Source organism: Echeneis naucrates, chromosome 21 (genome assembly GCF_900963305.1).
Source record: "Echeneis naucrates chromosome 21, fEcheNa1.1, whole genome shotgun sequence".
In the NCBI taxonomy this organism is placed as follows: domain Eukaryota; kingdom Metazoa; phylum Chordata; class Actinopteri; order Carangiformes; family Echeneidae; genus Echeneis; species Echeneis naucrates.
In genome coordinates this window covers 19,376,352-19,399,888 of record NC_042531.1, presented here as the reverse complement: position 1 = coordinate 19,399,888, position 23,537 = coordinate 19,376,352, and the positions used below count along the sequence as shown (strand labels likewise).

The following is a 23,537-nucleotide window of genomic DNA, read 5'->3' as shown; positions in this document are numbered from 1 at the left end:
TGTTAGCCAAGGGCAGGGTACACCCTGGACAGGTCACCAGTCCATCACAGGGCCAAGACACAGAGACAGACAGAGAACAAAAACCACTCACACTCAGACCTACGGACAATGTAGAGTCACCAGTTAACCTAAACATGTATGTCTTTAGACTGGAGAACCCGGATGAAACCCATGCAAACATGAGAACAACTCCACACAGGAAGGGAGCAGGTGTGGGTATCAAACCCCGACCTTCTTGTTGTGGGGCTACAGCGCTAACCACTATGCCACTGTGCTGCCCATGTTGATTTAAATCGATTAATTAATTTAAGTATTGACTCCAAACCAGATGATGGCAATCAATTTGTTAGACTACTAGCTATTAATGTTGTTGCCATAATGCTAATGCTGGCTTTACTGTTTGAAGTGTTGCATTACCAGTGAGTCTGTTTTTTTTTTTTTTTGTTTGTGTTTTTTTTTTTTTTACAAAATGTGGTATCAACTCAGTCTAGAATTTCACCAAAGGTCAGTTTAGAAATCATGGCACTGATTGGGTCTTGTGGTTAACTCAGCCAAAAGTGAACTGTATCCACACTGTAAAGAGTTTAAAACTGTCCTCACTTAAACATCTGTCTTCCAGCTGATCATCACTGACTGAAAAGTGACCAAACACTTCTTTCTGAAAACTGATTTGTAGTTCCTTTCATTTGGAAGTTTTAATACTAGCAGGTGTTTGGATAAAGTGATATGCTGTTAGTCACCAGGAACAGAGTCCCTGAAGTGTATATCAGATTGGTTGAGGGACCTTTTGGTAAAGGTTCAATTAGGACCTTAGCTACTTATGTTTTGCTTTTTGTTAGTTTTGATTATTAAATGCTAGAATTTAATGAAGAAATGCCTGATTTGGATGTCCCACAAAACTGGGTGACCTGTTTTCGCCAAAACATAAGGATGCTTACTTTACTGCCATTTACTCAATTGAAATCTTGATGCAACATTTGATATTTGTGCCTGAAAAACTGAACAGATCAAATGATTGTATTAAATATTCAGTGGTGAAGCCAAACAAGCAAATGATCTCAGCTTCAGCTGTGATTATACAAAGACTGAGTTCTTACTCTACCCTCTACAGTAAAACTATGTCCCTCGTGTTTTTCACTACAGTCAAAAGTGATGGGTAGAAGAATCAGCAGTCAGCAGTGAAGCCCAATGAGCTGACTTGACCTGGCCTGATAAATGGCTACAGAACCCCCTGCAGCCTGTCTGTGATTTATCTGCCGCCAAATTTGTGAAAAATAACCTAGAAGAAGCTGCTGTGTGAGATGATACATGTCAGCTGGTGGATTTTATCATCATAAAAATATATTGAGTGACTGTGCGTCTTCCTGAGTACAATATTCATTTAAAGTTGCAAACCGAAGTGTAAAAAACTGATGCCAATAAATCAGAATTATGCCTTCTGTTGTCGCTGGAATACCTGCCAAACAGGATGTGGATGTGCAGAATCCTGTATGAGAGTGAACAACAGCTTGAGAGTTCAGCAGTATGACAAACAAAGAGAGCTAGAGATTAAACTTAGTGTTAACTGGTGCTTGTTTAAAGAAGTAGGGTCAATAAAGCGTCAGGGTTTATCTGTGGCTCAGTGTTTATGGGTGGGGCGTTGTCTGGAGCATGTGGAGGTCGTCCTGTCTGCTCTGATGGCAGCACTGTGAAAGACTGAGGGAGCTTTAGACTGCAACAGGTAGGATTGATGTGAATACGAACCAGGAAGGGAAGAGTCAAACAGACCAACGCTATGAAAGGGATTCAGATTATGACCAGTTTGGAGTGCTGTGGGTTAAAATGGGGTTTGGTTCCCAACAATGAATGAAATGGCTATGTTTATCCACTGGACTCAAAATCCTAGCAACAGCTAGTAACTAGTGAGCACTATAAAAAACAAGTTCACTTTGTTTTACAAGAGCACTTTAGGAGGTCATAAAAAAAGACTGAGTAACCAAAGTTCTTGTAAACGCAAGATATACAAAGTCTCCTTCACTCACCAATAACATGCAACATTTCACATTACATTATCAGCTCTGTTTATTGCCATCTGCTCCACTACCACTGCCTTATCTGACTCTTGTCTCAATGTCTCATAAATAATGCAGCTAATGAAAACTAATGTTTGGGAGGTGATTTAATTCCTATTGCATACACTCAGAACACATCCATGTGATAAAAACACTCTACATCTTTACATCTACGTGTATTTTGACTGCTCAATCGATGTTTTATAGCATCTCCAGTAAGGATAATATAAAAACTGGATCATCTTCCTGTCTACCTGTGCTGGAATTGTTTCTTGACCATGACAAAAAAGAAATAAAATAGTTACATGGAAACAGAGTAAGTGACCAGTGCAAGAGCACAGATGATACTGAGTCATGTCACAGCGAGAGAGAACGCCCACAGGAAATGTAATAATGCACTCAGCGGTGAGCTCATTGGTTTCTTCCCATGTCCTTGCTGCTACTCGCCTCGTTGAATTTGTGAGTTACCACTACACAACTTATGTAAAAAAAAAAAAAAAAAAGAAAACTAAACCAACACTACTTTCATTGCAGAGCAGGATCACAGTAAGCATTTCTTATGTGTGACACACAGGGCATCAGATAGCTACCTCCTCTAATACTATTTTCGATGTCTGTGAGTATGAATCAGATGCAGTATAACAGCCTGTATCAGCCCAAGCATTCTTGTGAAATGTCACTAGAGGAACAGAAATAGTCCTATATATTAATATCAAAGAATCAAGCCATAAAGTATATGACCTAAGTATGTTCTTACAGTCAGAATAACTGATGTACGCCCACTCTCAGTAGCACAGTCCTCTCAAGTGACCATACCGAGATGTGGGGACAGGAAGCGTCCGTTTACAGAAGGCTTAGTGGTTTGTGTATGAATGTGGGAAACAGCTGCTGGCTGATGGGGGAGTTGGCCTCAGAGAGTCAGATCCTTCTCTCCCAGTGACAAGAAACACTGGTCGACTCTCTGGTCAGACACCTCCTCCAGTCTGGACGGGTTCCAGACAGGATTCTGGTCCTTGTCAACAAGAACTGGAGACACACAGGGGATCACAATAGAGAGATGTGACAGAGTGATGTTGAGTTGAGACAAAACAAATCTTTGAGAGCGTGTGTGTAAACAGGAATATCAGAAGAATTAAGCCGAAAAGCATCTAACCCCTACACATATTTTGTTCTGGAGACACAAAACTTATAGTCTGCGCTTTTGTTCTTTGAGGTTGTTTAATCCAAATATACTCTGATTCATCATTGAAATTGACATACAGCATCCACCCAATTCCAACTCTGTCTCCCATGTGGTGCAGTGACTAGGCCGTCAACAATAATTTCATAATTGTCTAACCGTGATTTTTTTTTTTTAATGTAATTGTGGTTTCTTTGTTTAACCGCAATTAAGGCAATTTTTTGGGGGGTGGGATTTATTTTCCGGAGATTTTGCTCTTTTGTTTGTATCCATCAAACACGTTTCCAGTGTCCGTGTGCATCCTGCAGTGCGACAGAACAGTAACTGTCCCATCGGAGGGCGCCTCACGCGCATTGATTGACAGTTGCGAAGCCAAATCGACTTTCTAACATGAACTATCCAAAGAGAATTGGATAGTTTTGTGACAAGCGGTATTGAGAAATGCCCATAACATTAAACATGTTGGTACACGTTTGGTTTTCATTGGAGTTTTCGTTTAGTGTTGGTAAGAAAGAAAGTATCGCTTGACACTGTCCCGCTGGTCCCGCCATAATGTAAGGAGTCTGCAAGTCTAACTGGTTTCATCTAAATTATGATTGGACGATCGGTTATTTGGGGAGGCATTACACTGTCACCCTGCTTTCAGCTACAGCATCATTTTGACATTGAATTTGGAAAGCAAGACACAAGATGGAGATTGTTTCTAAACGTAGTACAACTTCTCCGTTGTGGGATTATTTTGGTTTGAAGCCAAATCAGAGGGGAGAGTCTGCAAATCTGGAAGAGACGATTTTGCCAGCTATGTGAGAAAACGGTTGCGGTAAAAAAAAAAAAAAAAAAAAAATGCTAGCACAACCAATTTGAGACAGCATCTCTAAAAATCACAGTTTGCACAATAAAAAAAAAAAAAAAGATCAATGCCCCTGTGTCAGTGGATGGCCCCTCCTAGCAGCTGGGCATAGCAGAGTCGTGTATATATAAAATTTGTAGTAGTATTATTATGATGATTTAAACTTAGTTGTTGGCACTTGTCCTTATATATGTTCTAATCAACTAAAATGGCAAGGGAGATGCAGCTGGGAAAAAATGCAAGTCAAGAAGCGGTGATGACTATTTTGACACATAGTTTTCCAAATAGTGATGACTAATTGGACTTGGATAATGAAAAAAGTATTTTAAAAATTGGCCAGAAAGAGACAATTATATTGTTAATCACAATTATTTCCGAGACAATTAATTGTGTAGCGACATTTGGAATTGTTACAGCTCTAGCAGTGACTTACCAGCTCTTACACCCTCATAGAAGTCACAGCCCTTCTGCAACACAACAGGAAGAATCCCATCAGATGACAGACTCAAACATGTGTGCTGTGGAAAATGATCTATATCGTAAGTCATTTTTACCATGCAGGCCTGGGTCAGTCGATACTCCATAACCAGCACATCCTGCAGGCTCAGAGAGGCACCAGCCTGCTGTTGCTTGTAGGTGATCTTCAGGGATGTGGGAGACATTTTAGACAATGTCTGAGGGAGGAGACATGATTTAGAGACTGAGACTTCCAGTTTGCCTTGAGAGGAACAAGCTGCAAAATATCATGGAACAAAGAAGCAAAGTAATGTGTAAATGAGGACAAAGACGGTCCTGCATTTTTAAACGAGGAGGCAGGGCAGTGAGTCTCTGGTGCTGTAGTAACTGAGAAAGTGGGTTTATTAAAAATATTTAATGGCTGAGCTGATTTCCATGGTGTGAAAGGATACTGGAATATTTTTCTTTAAAAGTTTAAACATTTTATTAAATATGACCAATATACCACATGTTACAAATGATAATATTAACATTAATATGTTAAATCTTAATGAACTCAAATTAACACATATCTGCTGGTGCACTGTTTTAAAACCTGGAGTGAACTTTGATCAATCAGAGAATGGACATTAAGAAGCTGGGTGGGGTCAGTGAAGGAGTGCTATCATCAGATACAACCACCATTTCATATTGACAGTCACAGGTTTGATCTCACTGCAACATCCTGCTGTACATGAGGTGAAAACATTCACCGTCTATCCACGAAAACAGCCACTTTATCGAATGAAGCTGCTGTGGTCTGAAAGCTCCAGGGAGATTTGATTCAGACAACGAGGCAGAGGACTAATACTAACCCCATTAAGTGCTTAGGCTGAGGTAACTACTAATTACTAACATATACTGCCAAAGCCTAATAATTCCCTACTCTGCCTAGCTCTGTCAGTGGGAGTCATGTGATCTGTGATCATGTCTGCAGAGGTATAGCAGTCCTCCAGCAACCACAATGGATGTGTCCATATGCTGACCAAAAACATCATCAAACCTCTGTCCTAGTGTTAGATTTGTTCTATATGGAGAATAATACAACTCTGGCCCCAGTTTTTTTGTGCCATCATTCAAGTAATAAGCTGCTGTTCTGGCACACCTTTCAGATTGATTGTGGCCCTACCTGTCAATATCAGACAAAAAGTTGTTTGAGTGACTGTGATGAAGCTGCAGTTAAAGAACAGGAACATACCTCTGCCTGTTTCTTAGCAAACTCTGAGCCATCTGCCTTCAGGTTCTGCATTATTCCTTCCACACTACTGGAGCTAAACAGCCTTAAAGGAAGGAAACATTAACACCTCAATTTACCAGCAGTTTAAGTGTCTACAGGGGTAGTTATTTTCAAAGACACAATCTCCCCTGATGCTGTAGTTTTCAACACCTCACCTCATCTTCATTTTCCAATATGTAATATCTCAATACAGTCCAACCTAAATATGGTGATATACAATATAAGTGCAGAGCAATTGTTTAAAATAAAATAATTATATTGCAATTTAGGTTTAAAGTAGGTGATATTGGTGAGAGCACTGGCTAAAAATTAGTCTGTGGCAGATTTAAGATCCGACTTAGCTGCTTTAGAAGACCCTCAGTGGGAGCAAATCTGTCTGGGACTGAAGGCTACAGGTTAACATATTAGAAGTTTTAATCTTTTCAACAACCTGTTGACCATTCAAGGAGATTCAGGGCCTACCTGTCTATATCAGACATGTGCTTGTCCAAGACAAAAGGTTTCTCAGAATCCAGCCCACTCTGTGGACAGAGATCAGGTACAGTCAGCACAGATACTGGTAAACAGGTTTGTGAGGGGAACCTTGATGTCTAACCTTGGCTTGGTAGGTGTCTAGCACTTTTGTGATGTCTTCAGCAGAGGGAAATTTCAAATCCACCAGCTCCTTCTCCAGGTCTGGGATCTGTTGAAACAAGAGATGAACAGAGGCCATAGTAAATGTTGTACATAGCCTATTTATGGCTGAGCTAACAATAATACATTTTTAAAAAAGTAATCAAATGGCACAAAGTTTTGCAGGGAAAGTTTTAAAACTGTTATTCTTAGCTGAAGTGCAATGTAGCTTTTGGCATTTATCTGACTTTTCTTTTTTTGTCTAATTTGGCTGTAAAAACTGTCCAAGTGAACTATAAATAACCCCGCCCCTCACTGTTCGTCCTGAAACTCAAGGTCACAGACTTAAACAAACAAACTGTGCCACCCACTGTTTTGACGTCACCCGAACAACAAAACAAACACAACCTGCCTGTGGACCGGGCTGTGCATGTTGGCACCCAGTGACTCAGCATCCAGCTAACCCCCCCCCCCCCGACTTCGTTATGCACTCATCCCTACAGCACCAAAATCACTCACACTTGAACTGTATATGGTCTTAAATGAACTGTAAGCAAGGCATCAGAGAGCAATGTACCTTCTTAGACTCTACAAAGTGAGTGGCAATTCCAGCCCTCTGCACATCACGTCCCTTGAGGCGAAAGCCTGTCATGGCCAGAAACAGACCCAATTTCCCCCGGAGCCTCGGCAGAAAATAGCCACCGCCTACATCAGGGAAAAGCCCTGTCAAAATGAAACAACAAATTACACATTTAAACACATATGTCCAGCTTGATCATACATGAGTGCTTACTTGAGATCTACTATATTTTTATTGGCTCACTCAGAAAACAGCCAATCAGAGAGGCTCAGATCCTTTCTCCTGATTTGCTGACTGCCTCAGAGGTGATTTTCATACAGATGATTATGTACAACCACTGAGAAAAGAAATGATTCATAACTGACAAACAAAAGCCGCAACCTGTACACAATTCATTTGTATTATGAACGCTGTCTCTATAAATTTCTGACAGGAAATGAGATTCCATTGGTCACAGCTTTGGTAGCACGGCATTAGATGAGAAGGGGGAAGTGGACGGGAGAGAGGGATTAGAAGGGTTGACCTGATTTAGGGCTGAAAATGTAATATCATAAATGCATCAGATTATGGCTGTTGTTCACAAAGCTTGCAGGACTGGGTTAAATCTGATAATCCTGCCACAGAAGGGGTTAACATTAACACATGAGGGAGGGCATGAGGGTGTTTGTATGTCCGTGGGAGAGAGGAATGAGTGCTAAATGGGAAGTGCCATTCTGCAGGTAATGGTTATTTTCATGGTATTGCACTGTATTGAGAATTCATTAATCTGTAAATAATTTTTCTCGTAAAGTCATTTAATCATTTTGCTATAAAAAATATACATTTACAATCTACCACATTCAGACAGCACTTTTGAACATGTTTTGTCGGACCAACGGTCCTAAAGACAAAGATAATCAGTTTAGTACTGGGAAAAAGGAAAAGCATCAAATGAAGAAAACAAATGCATGCCTGACACTAAAACAAGCAAGAAAAAAAACCAAACAAATCCCATTTAAAAACCCAAACTAACACTGCACGGGTTTGTCAACTTCCCTAGTCTGTCTGTGGCACTCGTGTCCAATGCCTTTGGCTTTCAAAGACACAAATCTTTAAAACAGGCCACAAATATATATATATTTCCTAATACAGCCTGATCCTGCAGTTACTGTAGTGCGTGATAATGCAGGGACATATCACCCAGTGAACCAATATGGCTGATTCATGTTTAGAACAGTCTTTGGAGCTTTATAATACAGAAGAATAAGATATTTGAGGCCTTGTGTACAAATGGAAAAATATCAATTCATTCAAATATCAAGTCATTTATTCAGAATATTTGTTAACAAGCAAAGATGTTAATTCAATGTCAATCGTCACTCCTGTTGTGAAACTCACTCACTCATCTTCATGCGCTTTTTCCGTTTCCTGGTTGCGGGGCTGCTGGAGCCAATCCCAGCTCACATTGGGGGAGGGGTGGGGTACACCCTGTACAGGTCGCCAGTCCATCACAGGGCCAACACACAAAGACAAACAGAGACAAACAACCACTCACACTCACGTTCACACCTACGGTCAATTTAACGTTGCCACTTAACCTATACATGCATGTCTTTGGATGGTGGGAGGAAACCGGAGTACCCGGAGGAAACCCACGCAGATACGGGGAGAGCATGCAAACTCTGGAAACCGAACCCACAACCTTCTTATTGTGGGGCGACAGTACTAACCACTACGCCGTTGTGCCTCCTCATTATAGGCTCACCCACTTGTTTTAGGCCCAGTCACTTCAGAGGTATTGCTATATAGCAAAGTGCTGCTGGAAATGGTGGGGGAGTGGTGGAAGGAGGCCCATTAATAAATCATTTCCAGGGCCCCTCTAAAGGGCAGTGGAAGCCCTGATGAACATGATCAAATCCAGAGACGAGTAAGGAATAAACTCAATTTTTAACCAGTGATGCTCAGAGACATGAAAATTAGGCAGTAAATCTACCATAAACATCAATAACTGACCATTTGACAAACTCGAAATGTTACCCAAGTTATTTCTATGTGATGATTTGAATACACTACATAATATTTTCAGTTTTTTTTGTCTGCATTTGTTCTCAGTTTAACACCACAGAGTCTCAACGTTATGTGAGATTGATGCAGTTATAGTCTTGCGGCTAAATATTTTATTATGTCAGTGCGTGTATGTGACCATCACCAACCCTCACTGGAAGCTAGTTTGTTGATCTTTATTGAGTGAAATGACCTTTGTGTGGCAGGGAGGGCATGGGGAATAAAGGACAGAGAAGATGTGGAAAGATGGACATGCGAAGTGACGCCAGTGGTGCTGGCAGACGATGGCGAGCACAACCGGACTGCCCAAGCAAGCGCACACCAGAGCAGGGCAGGAGGGCCCCACGCCCCTCAACACCCCCACACCACCACCGCGCCGTCCACATCCACCACTGACCTCACACACCTCGAACCCTACCCTTCCATCCCCCAGAGGAGCCAGAAGTCCCCTACCGACTAAAGAGCCCCACCCGGGAGCCCCTGCGGTGCTCCTGCAGGCGGACACCGGTCAATCTCATTTTCCCTATTTTAATCCTGATTCCTGGAGCAATAAAAATTGCATCACAGTGTTTCTTTTTGATTGTATACTATTAGCGCTGCATTTGAAGACCCCTTTGAAACCTTGGTTGTCAAAGGTACTTTTGGATATAATAGTCAGAGGTCTTGGTAGAACCTGCAAAGCAAACTCTCTGGCTATGCTGCAAAGTATAACCAGTCAAAATTAGTGATTTTAGAGATCGCTATGGTTTAAACAGGGTGTTGAGAGAGATCAAACTTAAGGTTCTTATCCCCAGCAGTAATTCTGACTTGAATGACAAGTTTGAGTAATGGCAATAATGATGATGCTTAATAACAGCTCTGTTTAATTTATCAGTTCACAGATGTTCCTGTGATTGACCAATCAGAAGAGCCATGTTCCCAAAGATCTGCAGTTCTCGTCATGGCTTGGCCTGTGGAGGGTGCAGACGGCCAAGCGCTTCATTATCATTTCACTGATTCACTTTGCTGGGAGTTTGTTACTCACACATACACACACTATGCACAAAGTTCCACCCACAACTGTGCTGGCACGCAATCCAGCCAGTGGGAGCAGGTAACACAGCAACAAGCTTAGAAGCCTCACTGGCTTGCCTCCTACAAAGACTGACAAAAAAAAGGAGAACATGCCCTTGAATCACCTAGTACTGTTTGAGCCTGAGGACACCTTGACAGAGGGAGCAGCTCTCACATTAAACTTTCCTATCATATCTATAATATAGATGAAACATCTGGTTGAACCTTACCGGATACATCCTGATACAACATGTTCAATCCCCCTTGCTGCTACAGCTCTGTTACAGGCCATCACTTACTCCTCTAATGTCTGCATCTCATATATGCTGCTTCTTCGTCAATTAGGAGGTGCTGTGTGGCATCTGCTCTTAAACGATTTAATGTAAATAAACATACCCATAAGCATGCATTTTATTGAGGGATTGGGAGTTTAAAATGAGTTGCTATTTACAGCTTCAAAGTAAATGTCAAACTAGCCACCTGGCAAACTCCATTAGCACACATAGCATACATTTTAAGCATGTACACAGCTGTGATATAATCACAGAGGGATTTCACAGTTTGTGCCTCCCCTGGTGTTAGGGTTAGGGTTAGGAGATGCATAGACAAATCAGTGGAAGCTTCTGTGGATCAAAAACAAAAAGCTTTCTTTAAAACAAGGCCCTGCACACCCACACAAGTGTTTTCACTTCTGGATAATTATACTTCATCATGTCAGTCAACTGCTCTGTATATATGCACATATAGTTCTGGGGAGACACGTCTGATATCAAGTGAGAAATCAATAGTTCTTCATGTTTTTAGCAGCGGAGTTGGTCAGACTTTCTGTCAAATATTTATAGGGTGTGCCATGCCTCTCAGCATATTTCAGTGGATCACACAAATCCCTCTTTTTGCTTTGAGTTACAGTAAACAGCAAACTGGAGAGGTTACTGAGTGAATTCCCCTCCAGGATTCAGGGCTAAAATAAGCATGTAGGGCCCTTGAAGCAGCTGCTGCTCTCTAAACAAAGTGGCGCAGTGCAAAGTCCAACTTTCTGATTGCAGGGAGGATATGCTGATAATGACAGTGCAGAGGCCTGTCAAGAGCCTTTAGTAACAACAATAATGATAATATGTTATGACGACAACGGTCACACTGGAGTGTTATCCAAGATTTACTGCCCTCTGGCCAAAGTGACTGGGGAGTTTAAAAGACACCAGGACCCACTCACATCAATAGGGACACTTAACAGAATGTATATCTAAATGTGCTACTTCATCAACAAATACTGAGCCACACAGCTGCACACGGATACAAGAATTAACACTGACAGACACACCCTGACACACAAATGCAGCAAATCAATCCCCTCATACAGTCAGTCTTCATTCTGTGCAATTAAATTATCATCCCATTTCCTCCCTCTTTGTTGTGACCTTGTCTTTAAGAAAAATCCGACAAACAAGAGTTGACCACATTGACAAGGGCCTCAGCCCCGTTTCTCTCTGTTGCAACCATTTCCTGTCCACTTACAACATGAACCCATGACCTCAGTCACAGCACCACGGCTCTGCACATCAGCTGAAAATGTATAATGGAGCCCAGAAACTACAATATAAACTATGTATACTACATACTATATATAATATACTATATAATGCGTGTGTTTGTGTGTGCATGTTTTGTGGGAGTCATTGGAAGTCTGAGAGTATGAGGGAGTCAGTGGGTCAGTAATATGAACTAAAGCTACGGAAAAACTATCAACCAAAAATGCTCATTTATCCAACTGAAATATAACACCTGTGCACCAGGGGTGCGTCAGGAGTGGCTCATCAGATATCATATGGTATGGTATGGTGGCATACCATAAGGTATTGGACAATTCCATGCTCCCAACTTTGTGGGAACACTTTGGGAATGGCCCCTTCTTTTCCCAACACTGCACACCAGCGCACAAAGCAAGGTCCATGGATGAGAGAGTTTGGTGTGGATGAACTTGACTGACCTCAACCCAACAGAACATGTTCAGGATGAATTAGAGCAGAGACTCAGAGCCAGGCCTTCTCATCCAACATCAGTGTGTGACCTCACAAATGCGCTTCTGGAAGAATGGTCGAAAATTCCCAACACACTCCTAAACCTTGTGGAAAGCCATCCCAGAAGAGTTGAAGCTGTTACAGCTGCAAAGGGTGGACCGACATCATAATAAACCCTGTGGATTAAGAATGGGATGCCACCTAAATTCATATGCGAATCAAGGCAGGGGAGCGAATCCTTTTGACATGGTGTATGTTTCAGGACCAGCTCACAATCCATTGACAACATACATGGTGGTCAGTGACTCTGAAAGCCCACTGTCATGAACACTAAGTTTCTGCAGCCATTTCATATAAACATTCATCTGTAGTTTGAGAGTTGAGATAAGCCATTGGCAAAGTGAGAACAGACTAGTTTATACGGTAATGTCAGCTGTAATTTGTTAGTTGCTGGAGATTTGTTACTAATCTCCTCAGCGCCTCAGGAGAAGGCCATCTGTCTACAGGACTCAATTAGCTGAAGAGCAAACTCTGGCTTACAATGCTGGAAAAGCAGACGTACAATTCTCTTTTATAGGCACCAATACTCATGATGTGGTATAATCATTAGAATAATGTTTTCTTACATAATTTTTTTATGAAGCAGTAGAGAGTGTATACTGCTTATACTACAGTCTGTATATATATAGTTAAGGTTTGGGGGTTTTTTAAGTTTTTTTTTTTTTGCTATGGCATGCTTTCCGGACAGTAACACCTTCAAAACAATAAGAAAACACAATCATAATATCATAAGACCCCACAAAAATTCATCAGTGACACTAATTCATGAAGTCTGACACACCGACAGGAAGGATTTGCTCACAAAGAAGCTGAGGCCACTGAACAATGTAACATTTCCCAAATGTCAGCAAATTGGCAACATCGTGGCTAGCAAAGTCCCATTATTAAGCCGCACAATGAAAGGCAATGAAAGCTTTCAGGTCTGCGGCCACTATTTCACTATTATTTTGTCTTTAATATTAAATGATAAAATCTGAAAAATGAAAGCTATAATGTTAATGTATTTTAATGTTTTACAAATGTTTCAAGATGAGCTATGTCACATAACAACTGCAGCAGACAAATCACATCCATTTATCCACATCAAGTAACACTGATATTGGATCATATCTTATCTCCTGTTTAAGGTGTGAGGAGGAGCTGTCAAGAGCAAACTTAGGAGCTATGCATCTTGGGAAATGAGAAATCAATATCTGGTCAAACATGGGATCAGTTCCCGTTCCAAAGCTGCTCTGGAGACCTTCTTTGAACATACATTTGCACTTTATGACAAGAGCCACTGCTACTTCTGTATTTTATGGGGATGCTGATCGATCAATCGCTGCCCTTAGTTTTGTCCAGTTTTGAGATTTATTTCAACCCGACTGAGTATCCAACCAGCATTTTGGGCCTAAACTATATGGTTTCCTTGACAAATAAAACTTCACAGAGCTGCTTGTATGGCTGTAGTTACTTGTTTTTTTTTTTTTACCTAGCTAAGTTTTTGGTCATTTTTGGACATAATCGTTTGTTTTCATTATCAAGATAAGGTTATTTATCCTCTCATATATTGTGCTGAACACAAGTGAAATGAGAAACATCCATAGGAAACAAACCCAAAAACACTGCTATAGACCGACCAGTGTCCCCTCCCCCGTTCCCTACAGAGAGGAAGACAGTCTTACCGATGGCAGTCTCTGGCATGGCAAACGTCGTCTTCTCTGTGGCCACTCGGAAACGTCCATGAACTGACACACCCACGCCCTGCAGGTGGAAGAGAACAGGTCAACAATATATGGACGTGTGTTTGTGATTGTTTGTTAGCCCTCTACTCTCCAAACAGAGAGAGATGAAGGCTAATGAACAGCACTGGCGCAAAGACATTAAGCACAGAGGATGAACAGTATGAAATCTGTGTCAACTGTGAGGTTACTATGGAAACAACATCCCTTTGCATATACCTAATTACTGCAGCAGTGTATTTGCACAAACAGCTGTGTTAGACTGTTTCACAGGTGATTGAGCATGTAGTTCAGTAATGACCTATAATCAATTAGAACAAAGAAAACATTAAAACAAAGTATTTTGTTTTGTGAGGAAACTTTAAGAAACACAGACGTATAAGGTCCAGAGCTGGAGATATAAAGATAAAACATTGTGGAGCTGATGTGACCAATAATATGAAATCTCTCACAGTATCCCACTGACCTTCAGTGTCACTGCTTAGTTAAGAAATCACTCAGCCTGAAGGCAGTCCCTTGTGGTTAAACGCCTAACTTTGTCCAGAAGTCGGGTCATTTACTGGTCAGGTCAGAGGAAAATCCAGTGGGTCATTGGCAAGTGAAGATTAATGGCTGTGGGAGGTCAACAGGTAAAGCCTAGGGGGGATTAATTTCTTTTTAATGGCTTAGATATAGTTCGGGTCAAGGTGGCATTGTCTAGAAACATGAGAAAAAAAGAAAAGAAAAAAAAAAACCCAACAATAATAAAAACCCCAATCAATTATCTCAAGTTTAAATTGAAGCTACAGTCTGACCAATAGTCAAATGGAAAGATGAGATGAGTGCTTACATTATTTCTCAAGCTAAAAGTGGATGCTATCAACTTTGTATCTGTTGCTTTGTAGACTAGGTTTTCAATAATAAAAATTACGAATGGATAAAATCACTTGGCTTTGAATAATAGTAAAAAAGAATAATCAACAGATTTCAGCTAGACTTAAATGTCTGTTACCAGCCAACTAAATCTAGCTCTAGCAATTATCTAGTTATAAATTTTAAGCAAATAAGGCTTCACTTTAATGTTTTGTTTTTTTTTTTGCCATATTCAGGAAACCCTTGTTTTGATGACGCCAGTGAGTGTTCAGTGAACTACACAGTTCTTAGGCATGGGCCTAAACAGTTGTATAGTTTGATGATAAAGTGCATTTGAAATTATAGTTCTATCCCTTTCAGGGGAGCATCCTTGTGAGCCTACATTTGAGGACTGATGACGTCATGGGGTAAGATTAGCCTGTCTCATTTCAAAGTTTCCTTCATATGTGGCTGAGAAATACACCCTTCTTCCCAAGCAACTAAGGCAATGCAGGACATACTGTGAGCCAGTGAGAAAAACAGCATGGCAGCAAACCGCTGCCTTGGGTTTAAACTTCTATGTGCAAGTGTTGTGTTTCAACTCAGTTCAACTGCTCCTAGTGAAAGAAAGATGTATATGTTGTAGGGGTGTAATGGTGTGCTAAAGTCACTGTTCGGTATGTACCTCGGTTTTGAAATCTCATTTTCGGTACAGGAAAAAAAAAAAAGTGATCTTGTTTTCCATTTATTGTGAAATTGAAAACATTAAACAGGGAAAACATTAAACACACAATTCTCTGAACAAAGGATGGTTCTTTTGAAATAAAAACATACCTGGGTTAGTTACCTAGGTAGGAAAAAAAAAAAAAATAAAATAATGATGAATTTACGTGCGGCATGTAGAAAATACTGTAAACATTTTCAACTTCACATTCAAACAGCTCAATTAAGTAAAAAAAAAAAAAAAACAAAAAAAAACAAACCATCTTTGGCTTTACTATGCAAGTTGAAATAAAACTTGAAATCTCACTCACTCACATGCTAAGTTCTTCAATGTAGAAAACAGAAAATAACAGTGCTCACACTAGGAGCTAAAACGAGTTGCCAGATGGCTCCATGTGGCTCGTCTTTACTTACGCTAGTCTGGGTCGGTAGATAGATTAGTTAACTCCCATTTTTTTGGGTAGCTCAGGCTCAGTGAGGCTGCTCTCTGCTACATACTAAACAGGGTTGGTAGTCGACAACAACCTATGGGGCTTTGCAATAAATATAACCAAATCCACCAAATTCCACTTTCTGTTAGTTGGGTAAATTTTTGGCATGTTCGGTACACTATATGTTGCCATGTGAGCCAGGCAAAGGAATGCATAAACCCTCTGTGGACCAGAGCTCAGTTGTGTTTGGCATTTGAGGTGTATTACATCTATGAAAGGCCACATCTTGGTAGACCACATCCACCAAAGGATGCAACCCCTGAACTGGGACACAGCTCATACTTGTCTGTCCATCACTAGCCAAGCAATAGAACATTAAAAAAAAAAAAAAAAAAAAAAAAAATGTGACAGATGGTGTTTGGGTTTGTGCCAGGAGACACTGAATGTTGACATAGTGGACTCCATTTGTCAATTAACTTTAGTCTAGGCCTTTCACTGTTGATGGTGTAGAGGAGTGGAAAAAACCTTAACATAAGACAACTGTCCTCCTTAAGTTCCAATCAGTTCACACACTGGTATTAAAAAGTGATTAATACATGTTAATCTACATTCTTAGAGATAGACTACTAATATTAAATGTTGATTATGTGCAAATTTTGGCTCCTAGAAATGAATGAAAGGGTGTATCATATTGGATACTGTACACAAACGTAAGAGATGCCATGTGCCAAATCACTGCCAAACATCAATTAACGAAGGTTACATTTCAACAAAGCACCTTGACGTTACTCTCAACAAAGAGGAAAAAAGACAAGTATGAGTCCAGAGAGTGTTGGACAGCTGCGGAGTTCACTTTAAAGCTGTCTGACAAATGAACACAGGATTAAAAATCCTGAATCCCTGCAGATTAGACAGACCTCTGCCAAGAGGAATCGAGCTCCTGAAAAAGACATCCCAACAAACAAATAGGAGCACGAAAGTAAGATTGTAACTTCTGCCAGTTTACAATGTGTCACTGGGTTCAATTTGCTTAAGAGAAAGTGAGGTGTGCAGAATAGAAACAGAACATCACAACTTTTAATCATTTGAGTCATTACCTAGGGACAAGCTCTGAGTCTACATTTTTTTTGGGGTCTTTTATTGTTTTCAAGTCTGTATTTCTCAAATAACAAATTTGATATAATAATGACATTTTTATTATTTAATTAAATGTCTAAAATCATTGGCTTCTCTCACCTACTGCTCCCGGAACAAAAACCTCTTTGGTTGAATCATTACTTTTTGTCATCACTGACAAGTGTGATTTTCAACAAACACTGTCATGCGCACTATGCATAAAGTTTTTTTTATACATAAAATACATATAAATAATTGGGAGTGCTCATCTCTCAACATCTCCTTTCCCTTTGTTTCCAACTTAGTCAACTATCTGCGGCTGCATAAAGTGAAATTGTTCATCTCTATTTTTCACCCACAAACTAGCCAAGTTGTCTGGTGATTTTACTCATTAGCAAAGCGTTAACTACAGTGGCCCAGACGGGTCGACCCAATGCCAAGCCAACAGCATGAATGCAAATATCAGTAGCAAATGTGTTTTGACAGCAGATAATAGCTATTTAACAGATATTTTGGCACACAGCAGAAAAAACAAAAAACATTGTAAACAATAAAAAGTTGTAATGGCTGCTTCATTGTCTAGTGGTGCGCAGTCATGAGTCATCATTCGACATTGCAACGCTGACCAAAGCTGTAATGTCTGCACTTCAAAATGACCTCTGCAGGATCCAGATTATCATGTTTCCCAGTGATGCTGGGTACAGAAATATGCTTCTATAAAAGAATGTCAGCATGACAACTGTTATTAGCTTCATGTTTTTGACCCGCTGTTCCTTTGAGTAAGGTAACAGCAAAACATCTTGTTTCCACTTGTCCTCATGTATTATTAGATCTCACATGAGTCATGTAAAATTTTGTGGACTTGAAATAGACGAAAATTAACTACATATGCTACAGAAGCTATCTTCTCTACTGGAGAGATACAACAGAAAAAAGCGGGAAAGGAGGAGTTTTTGAGTAAGAAAAAAAAAACAGAAACAGTCTTTTTGTAATGATATCTGGGTGCTCCCAAACGAACGAGCGGCCATTTAAAAATCACATTAGCCGAGTTTCACCATAAAAGTAGAGGAACACTGATGTGCTGGTGTGGTACCAGCAAGCACCATATAAGAACATGTCCCAAGATCCTGCTGTAAACAATGAGAATGTGAAAGTATATAGAGGAGCATGTTTATAGCTTGTGCTTACAAACACAATAGACTACAAAATTTACAACCCAGGAAGCAGAGTTTACACTGACTGGGAATCCGGAGCAGTTCATAAAACCATCCTTAGGATATCTTACAATTTTTTTTTTAGAAAACACATATTGATTCAATAGTGCAGACATGGTCTATTAAAAAGACACAGAGAAGTTTCATGACTCTACCTCTCTCCTGTGCTCCACCTCAGGATAAGGAACAAATAGCAGCATCAGAGTGGAAAAGCATGTGAAAATGCTGATGCCTTTCAGTTGGTGTGAAGAGACACAAATGACAGATAACAGCTATAAACATTTGAAAAGAAAGAGACATCTGTTTGAAAATTAACAACATGTGCGTTCAGTCCTCCTTCCACATCACTCTTGCACTAAGTGTTCACCTTCAAAACAGATTCCTTCATGCAAGGATCAAAATGTGCCCAGAGCTCCTCTCTGGCTCTCACTGCTGTTCTCCAAGACAAAGAGATTGCAGACATACAATTTTGGGAATATATCCTTCAACTGGGCAGCAGCCATTCTGCACTCTGTAAATGTTTGAAATCTGGAGACCAAACTCAAAAATGCTGAAAAGAAAGACAGACATGGTGTCTGCTCAAACGCAAAGCACAGCAGACATGGATTAATAACACTTCAGCAATCCCAGACCATAAACCCAGGGATTTTAAACTTGGACAGCAATGACGGATATGCGTGAGATGAGACCCCGTGATGTAAGAGAGAATCAGACACACTGACTTGCTGATGTTGTGTTTTTATTCCCTGTTGATTTGTTATCAATAGGGCAGGAATACTTCAATGTGGGAGTTCTGCCCTTGAGCTCAGAGCAGATCTGGGAACAAACCCTTATGCCTCCAAGACTTTTCCTTATATAGATCGAGTCTTTTTTAAGCCACTACACACATTAAACAGCAACCACCCTGAGGAGGGTTTGTGCCAACATTAGTGTCTCTGTGCAAACATGACTGATATTAGAGGTAGACTCTTCAAATCTTTGTGATCCCAGAGCCATAAAAGTGCAGAAATAAGAATTAAAAAAAAAAGTTCCCCAAGAATCACAAATAATTCAAAAAAGCTTGGCAGCTTTAGATGTGTAGATGTTGTAGATGTTTTGCTGGGATAATGAACACAAGCCACTTATAAGGCAGAACCAAGCGCTCAGCTGTCTCTCACATCCTTACATTGTCTTTTAGGTTTTGTTCTGACAAATAAATTACAGCTTCTGTCTGTCTTGGAAAGCAGAGTGGTAAGTGAGGGTGCCATTATCGTTTTGGCTAAATACAGCAAAAACAAGAAAACAAAAAAAAAGTCTTTCTTCACAGTATCTGATTTCTTCCCCCGTGAAATTCCCAGTGTGAAATATTGACCACACTGAGAATACACTCAGAGCAAAAGGTATTTTTTAGGAATATTTTTTTGTCCTGTGGGATAGCATATGCATTTTTTTTATAAACTTTGACACCTTGATACAGGCAAGCCCAAGAAAGTCCACCCAAGGACAGAGTCTAGCTCTTTTATATGGGCTTGTCTAAATAAAAACTCAATTGAGTATATTTGATTGTAGGGTCGTATGGTGATGCAGTAGTTAGCACTTTTGCCTCACAGCAAGACTTTACGGTTAGGTTTAGGGTTAGGGTTAGGGAATTTTCTGCGCTCTAGCTGCTCATCTCCTGCTCCTTCCATACTATTCCTTCCATTTGAATGAACTGAACCTGAAACCTATTATTTAAATCTCTTTGGTCTTTTTTTAATCATATGACAAAAAGAAACTTTACAGCTGATCTCATAAACTGCAGAAGAAATACTCAGAGTAGGAGAATAAAGGAAGAGTATCATTACTGTAATGTTTTCTAGTCAGGGAGTGATGTTAGCTTTTGTTATATCCTCACATATCTCCACACCGCAGGGAGACACACATAGAGACATGATGAGCAATGACCCAGCAGACACTGGGGGCTGTGAGTGACCCCATGACACATCAAGAGTAAAATCACCATCAAGGTCACAACAGAGGAGTACACGGGCTTTGTCTTCTTACCAGTCAACACAGTTATTGTGGGTCAAAGGTTTCAATTCAAATTTCAACGGCACTGAAACCTGGAAGGAAGAAACAGTGGCAGGAACTATGCTTTGCTGATTGATATTTCATTCAGTCAGACAGCCTTTCCTCTGGCAGCAGGGCAAAATAGCTCTCTACTGACACCTATGGGTAAGATTTTATACCACACCTTATTAAAAGAGTTTTCCAACCTGTGGACCAGGGCTCACTGGTGGGCTGAGAGGGTATTGTAAGTTTTATTTTATTTCTGGCAAGACAATTTTGAGTAGTTGCTTGTTATCTCAGTCTGATTGTGTCCTAAACTATCATGTCCATGACAAGAGCTGGAGTGTTCCAATGGTTGGCAGGTTAGCAAATTCAGCAAACTGGGCTTCCCTGTCTTCAGTTCAGTTCTGAATTTGACGTTAAATATTACAGGATTGGATGTGGGCCTAAAAGTGGGCCTCAGGTTTGTAAATATATGAATATTAACAGGAACTAGGAAAAGAGATCACATCTCTCCTGTGTTAGCTGCTCTTCATTGGTTGCCAGTCAAATATAGAGTAGAATTTAAAATCCTTCTGTTAACATATAAAGCTCTTAATGGCCAAGCTCCATCATATCTCAGAGAGCTCATAGTGCCTTACTGTTCTAGTAGGCCTCTCTGCTCTCTAGATGGAGGTTTACTTGTGGTTCCTAGAGTCTCCAAGAGTAAATCTGGAGGCAGATCGTTCAGTTATCAGGCTCCTCTTCTATGGAACCAACTTCCAGTATCGGTCCGGGGGGCGGACTCTTTAGTAATTTTCAAGACCGGGCTTAAAACCTTCCCGTATGACAGAGCTTATAGTTAAAAAGTTAAAGTCCTCTACTCTTTAGCTATGCTGCTACAGGCCTAGGCTGCTGGGGGAAGGACTGAGCACCTCTCTCTCTCTCTCAACTCAACCTGTCGAGGCAGATGGCCGGCCCCCCTTTGAGCCTCGTTCTGCCCGAGGTTTCTGCCTCTTAAAGGAAGTTTTTCCCTGCCACTGTTGCCAAGTGCTTGCTCATTGGGGGATCTGTTGGGTTTCTTTAAATCATTTTATGAAAAATTTGGTCTAGACCTGCTCTCTATATAAAGTGCTTTGATGCAACTTTGTTATGATTTCGCACTATACAAATAAATCTGATTTGATTTGATTTAAATGCTGGGAACACTTGTTCTACTTGAAATTCGATATAAATATGATACTTACCCCTCCCATTGTAATGCCATCAATGAGGGCAATGTATGGCTTCCGGCATGTTCCTTAAAAAGTGGAATAAAATCTATCAACAGACTGATTGTTGGGAAATGTGACAGCTGCAACTGTAGCTGAATGAATGTTAACAGAAAAACTAATTGACAGACTGATATATTTGATCATACCTATGGCATTGTTGAGAATATATTCCTCACGGAAAAATTCCTGTGCCAATGGGTCACCGACCTTTCCTGCCTCTGTGATCACTGGAAGCAAAAATCATATTCAGGCAACATGTGTGTGATGATATGGTACATGAGCCTGGTGCAGTTTACCTCTGATATCTCCACCAGCGCAGAAGGCTTTATCACCTGCACCTCGGATTATAACAATGTCAGTCTCACTGTCATTTTCCCATTGCTGGAAAAAAAAACAAACAAACAAACAAAAAAAACCCAAAACAAACAAACATATTCGCAGCCAATTAGCAAATTGTGAGGAAAAACATGTTTTTATACGATTTTAAAGCAGCAGCAGCAAACAAAGCAGCAGATTCAAAGCAAGTTAATTAATATTGAGACCCTCATGATAAAATTATAATTACATCATAACAATGTAATACAATACTACTTCCTTGCATCTTCAGTGCTTTTCTCATTGGGAGACTGTGGTCTGTTGTATCAGTTGTGTCCTTAAAAAACTCCTTATTAGATGGATGAGATGTTTTGATGACATTGATTTAAATTCTTTCTGATCTTTGTGTGTGTTTCGGTATACAGTTACACCAACCACGCGTATTGTTCCCACAAAGGTACATTGTTACTGTATGAGGGAAAATTCAGTTCAGCTTGTTCATTAAGTATCAAATTCTTGATAACTCACTCACTATCTACTGCTTATCTGTTTCTGGATCGGTCTGGGTTGGTCTGTGGGAGGAAATCCATGGAGGCACAGGAATAACATGCAAGCTCCAAACAGAAAGGCCCCAGAAAACCCGGGAATCGTATGCATTATCATTTTGCCGTGAATAGTGCTAACCAATATACTGCTGGGCTGCCCCTTACACTCCAAGTGAACTGCTAGCAGTCAAGTTTCACTATAGATAAAGCAGGCACCAGATTTAAACAAGGAGGAAGATTCTTATTACAAAGAATACTAAGACAATATCCTATCTACAGTGGCTGAGATACAAGCAGCCATTCACGAGCAGTAACACAACATAAGGTTCTGCAACAAATGGCACTTGACACACTCCAGTCCTTGACAGCTGTCCCGAGTTGAACCACACTGTTCACACACCTTGAGCTGCCGGTATATCTGCTGGATCATGTTCATGGTGAGGGCATTCAGAACTTTGGGTCTGTTCATGGTGATCACACCAGCTCTGCCCATTTTCTCCAGGAGGACCTCTGGTTCCACCTGGCTGGACATCTGATGTAAAACAGAACAAGCAGAACAAACATCACCACAGCAGCCCTGGATTACGTGAAGAGGTGGAGCCCGCCCTCTGAAAACTATGTTGTTGTAAAAATGAGGGGTTGAGGGTTTTCGCACCATGTGGGCCTGGATTCGCTGCAGCCTGCACAGGGTCCTCAGCCTGGAAGACAGAGACAGGGGACATTCATGACCGAGACTATTCGCATTTCAGCACTTCAACCACCTTTACTGTTACAATGACATCCATATTTAGGAAAAATATCCCACAGAACTCGACAATAAACGGCGTCCCTTAGCACTCACCTGTATGTGGACGTCAAAGCCGCGAAGAACATTATTATTTGTGGCCTGGTTCTTGCACACCGGCCACAGTTTGCTGTTTCTTGTCTGCCCTAAAGTTGTTTTTTTTTTTTTTTTCGTTTACTTCCTGGAAGACAAAACGTACGACCTCTGATTGGTCGGTATTGATTCCGCAAGGAGGTGTAGACACCACCGAAGAAGACCTAGTTGTGTTTGTGCTGCAGTGGCGCCTCCCTACTAAACATGGCGCACACTCAGCGGACTTCATATTTTTGTCAGCAGGTGGCACTATAGAAACAGCAAAGAGAGTTTGGCGCGTGTTGAAGTAAAACAGAGTGATCAA

At 40.6% G+C, this 23,537-nt stretch overlaps 1 protein-coding gene across 2 annotated transcripts; it reads right to left on the bottom strand.

Annotated features, from left to right (window-relative positions):
* Nucleotides 1–388: 388 nt before the first annotated feature.
* hibch (3-hydroxyisobutyryl-CoA hydrolase) lies at nucleotides 389–23,325 on the bottom strand. 2 transcript variants are annotated; one of them, XM_029530023.1, is made up of 14 exons: nucleotides 23,198–23,325; nucleotides 23,012–23,054; nucleotides 22,757–22,888; nucleotides 21,793–21,877; nucleotides 21,643–21,723; nucleotides 21,470–21,522; nucleotides 13,844–13,922; nucleotides 7,003–7,148; nucleotides 6,409–6,495; nucleotides 6,276–6,334; nucleotides 5,775–5,856; nucleotides 4,636–4,755; nucleotides 4,515–4,548; nucleotides 389–3,077 (listed from the first exon to the last, which is right to left on the bottom strand). In XM_029530023.1, the coding sequence occupies exons 1-14, from the start codon at nucleotides 23,227–23,229 to the stop codon at nucleotides 2,962–2,964; spliced, it is 1,149 nt and encodes a 382-aa protein (XP_029385883.1). In that variant the 5' UTR covers nucleotides 23,230–23,325; the 3' UTR covers nucleotides 389–2,961. The 2 variants fall into 2 exon arrangements, 1 of the variants encoding a protein (XP_029385883.1); XR_003842345.1 differs by having other exon boundaries at nucleotides 2,970–3,077; nucleotides 4,636–4,814.
* Between the last annotated feature and the right edge of the window lie 212 nt (nucleotides 23,326–23,537).

Excerpts from the sequence above, each read along its gene's own strand:
- hibch (XM_029530023.1), bottom strand. The coding sequence starts at position 23,229 with ATGTTCTTCGCGGCTTTGACGTCCACATACAG. Across the intron at positions 22,889-23,011 it reads AGCGAATCCAGGCCCACATG|ATGTCCAGCCAGGTGGAACC; the intron begins GTGCGAAAACCC and ends GTTTTACATCAG. Across the intron at positions 21,523-21,642 it reads TATTCTCAACAATGCCATAG|GAACATGCCGGAAGCCATAC; the intron begins GTATGATCAAAT and ends CCACTTTTTAAG.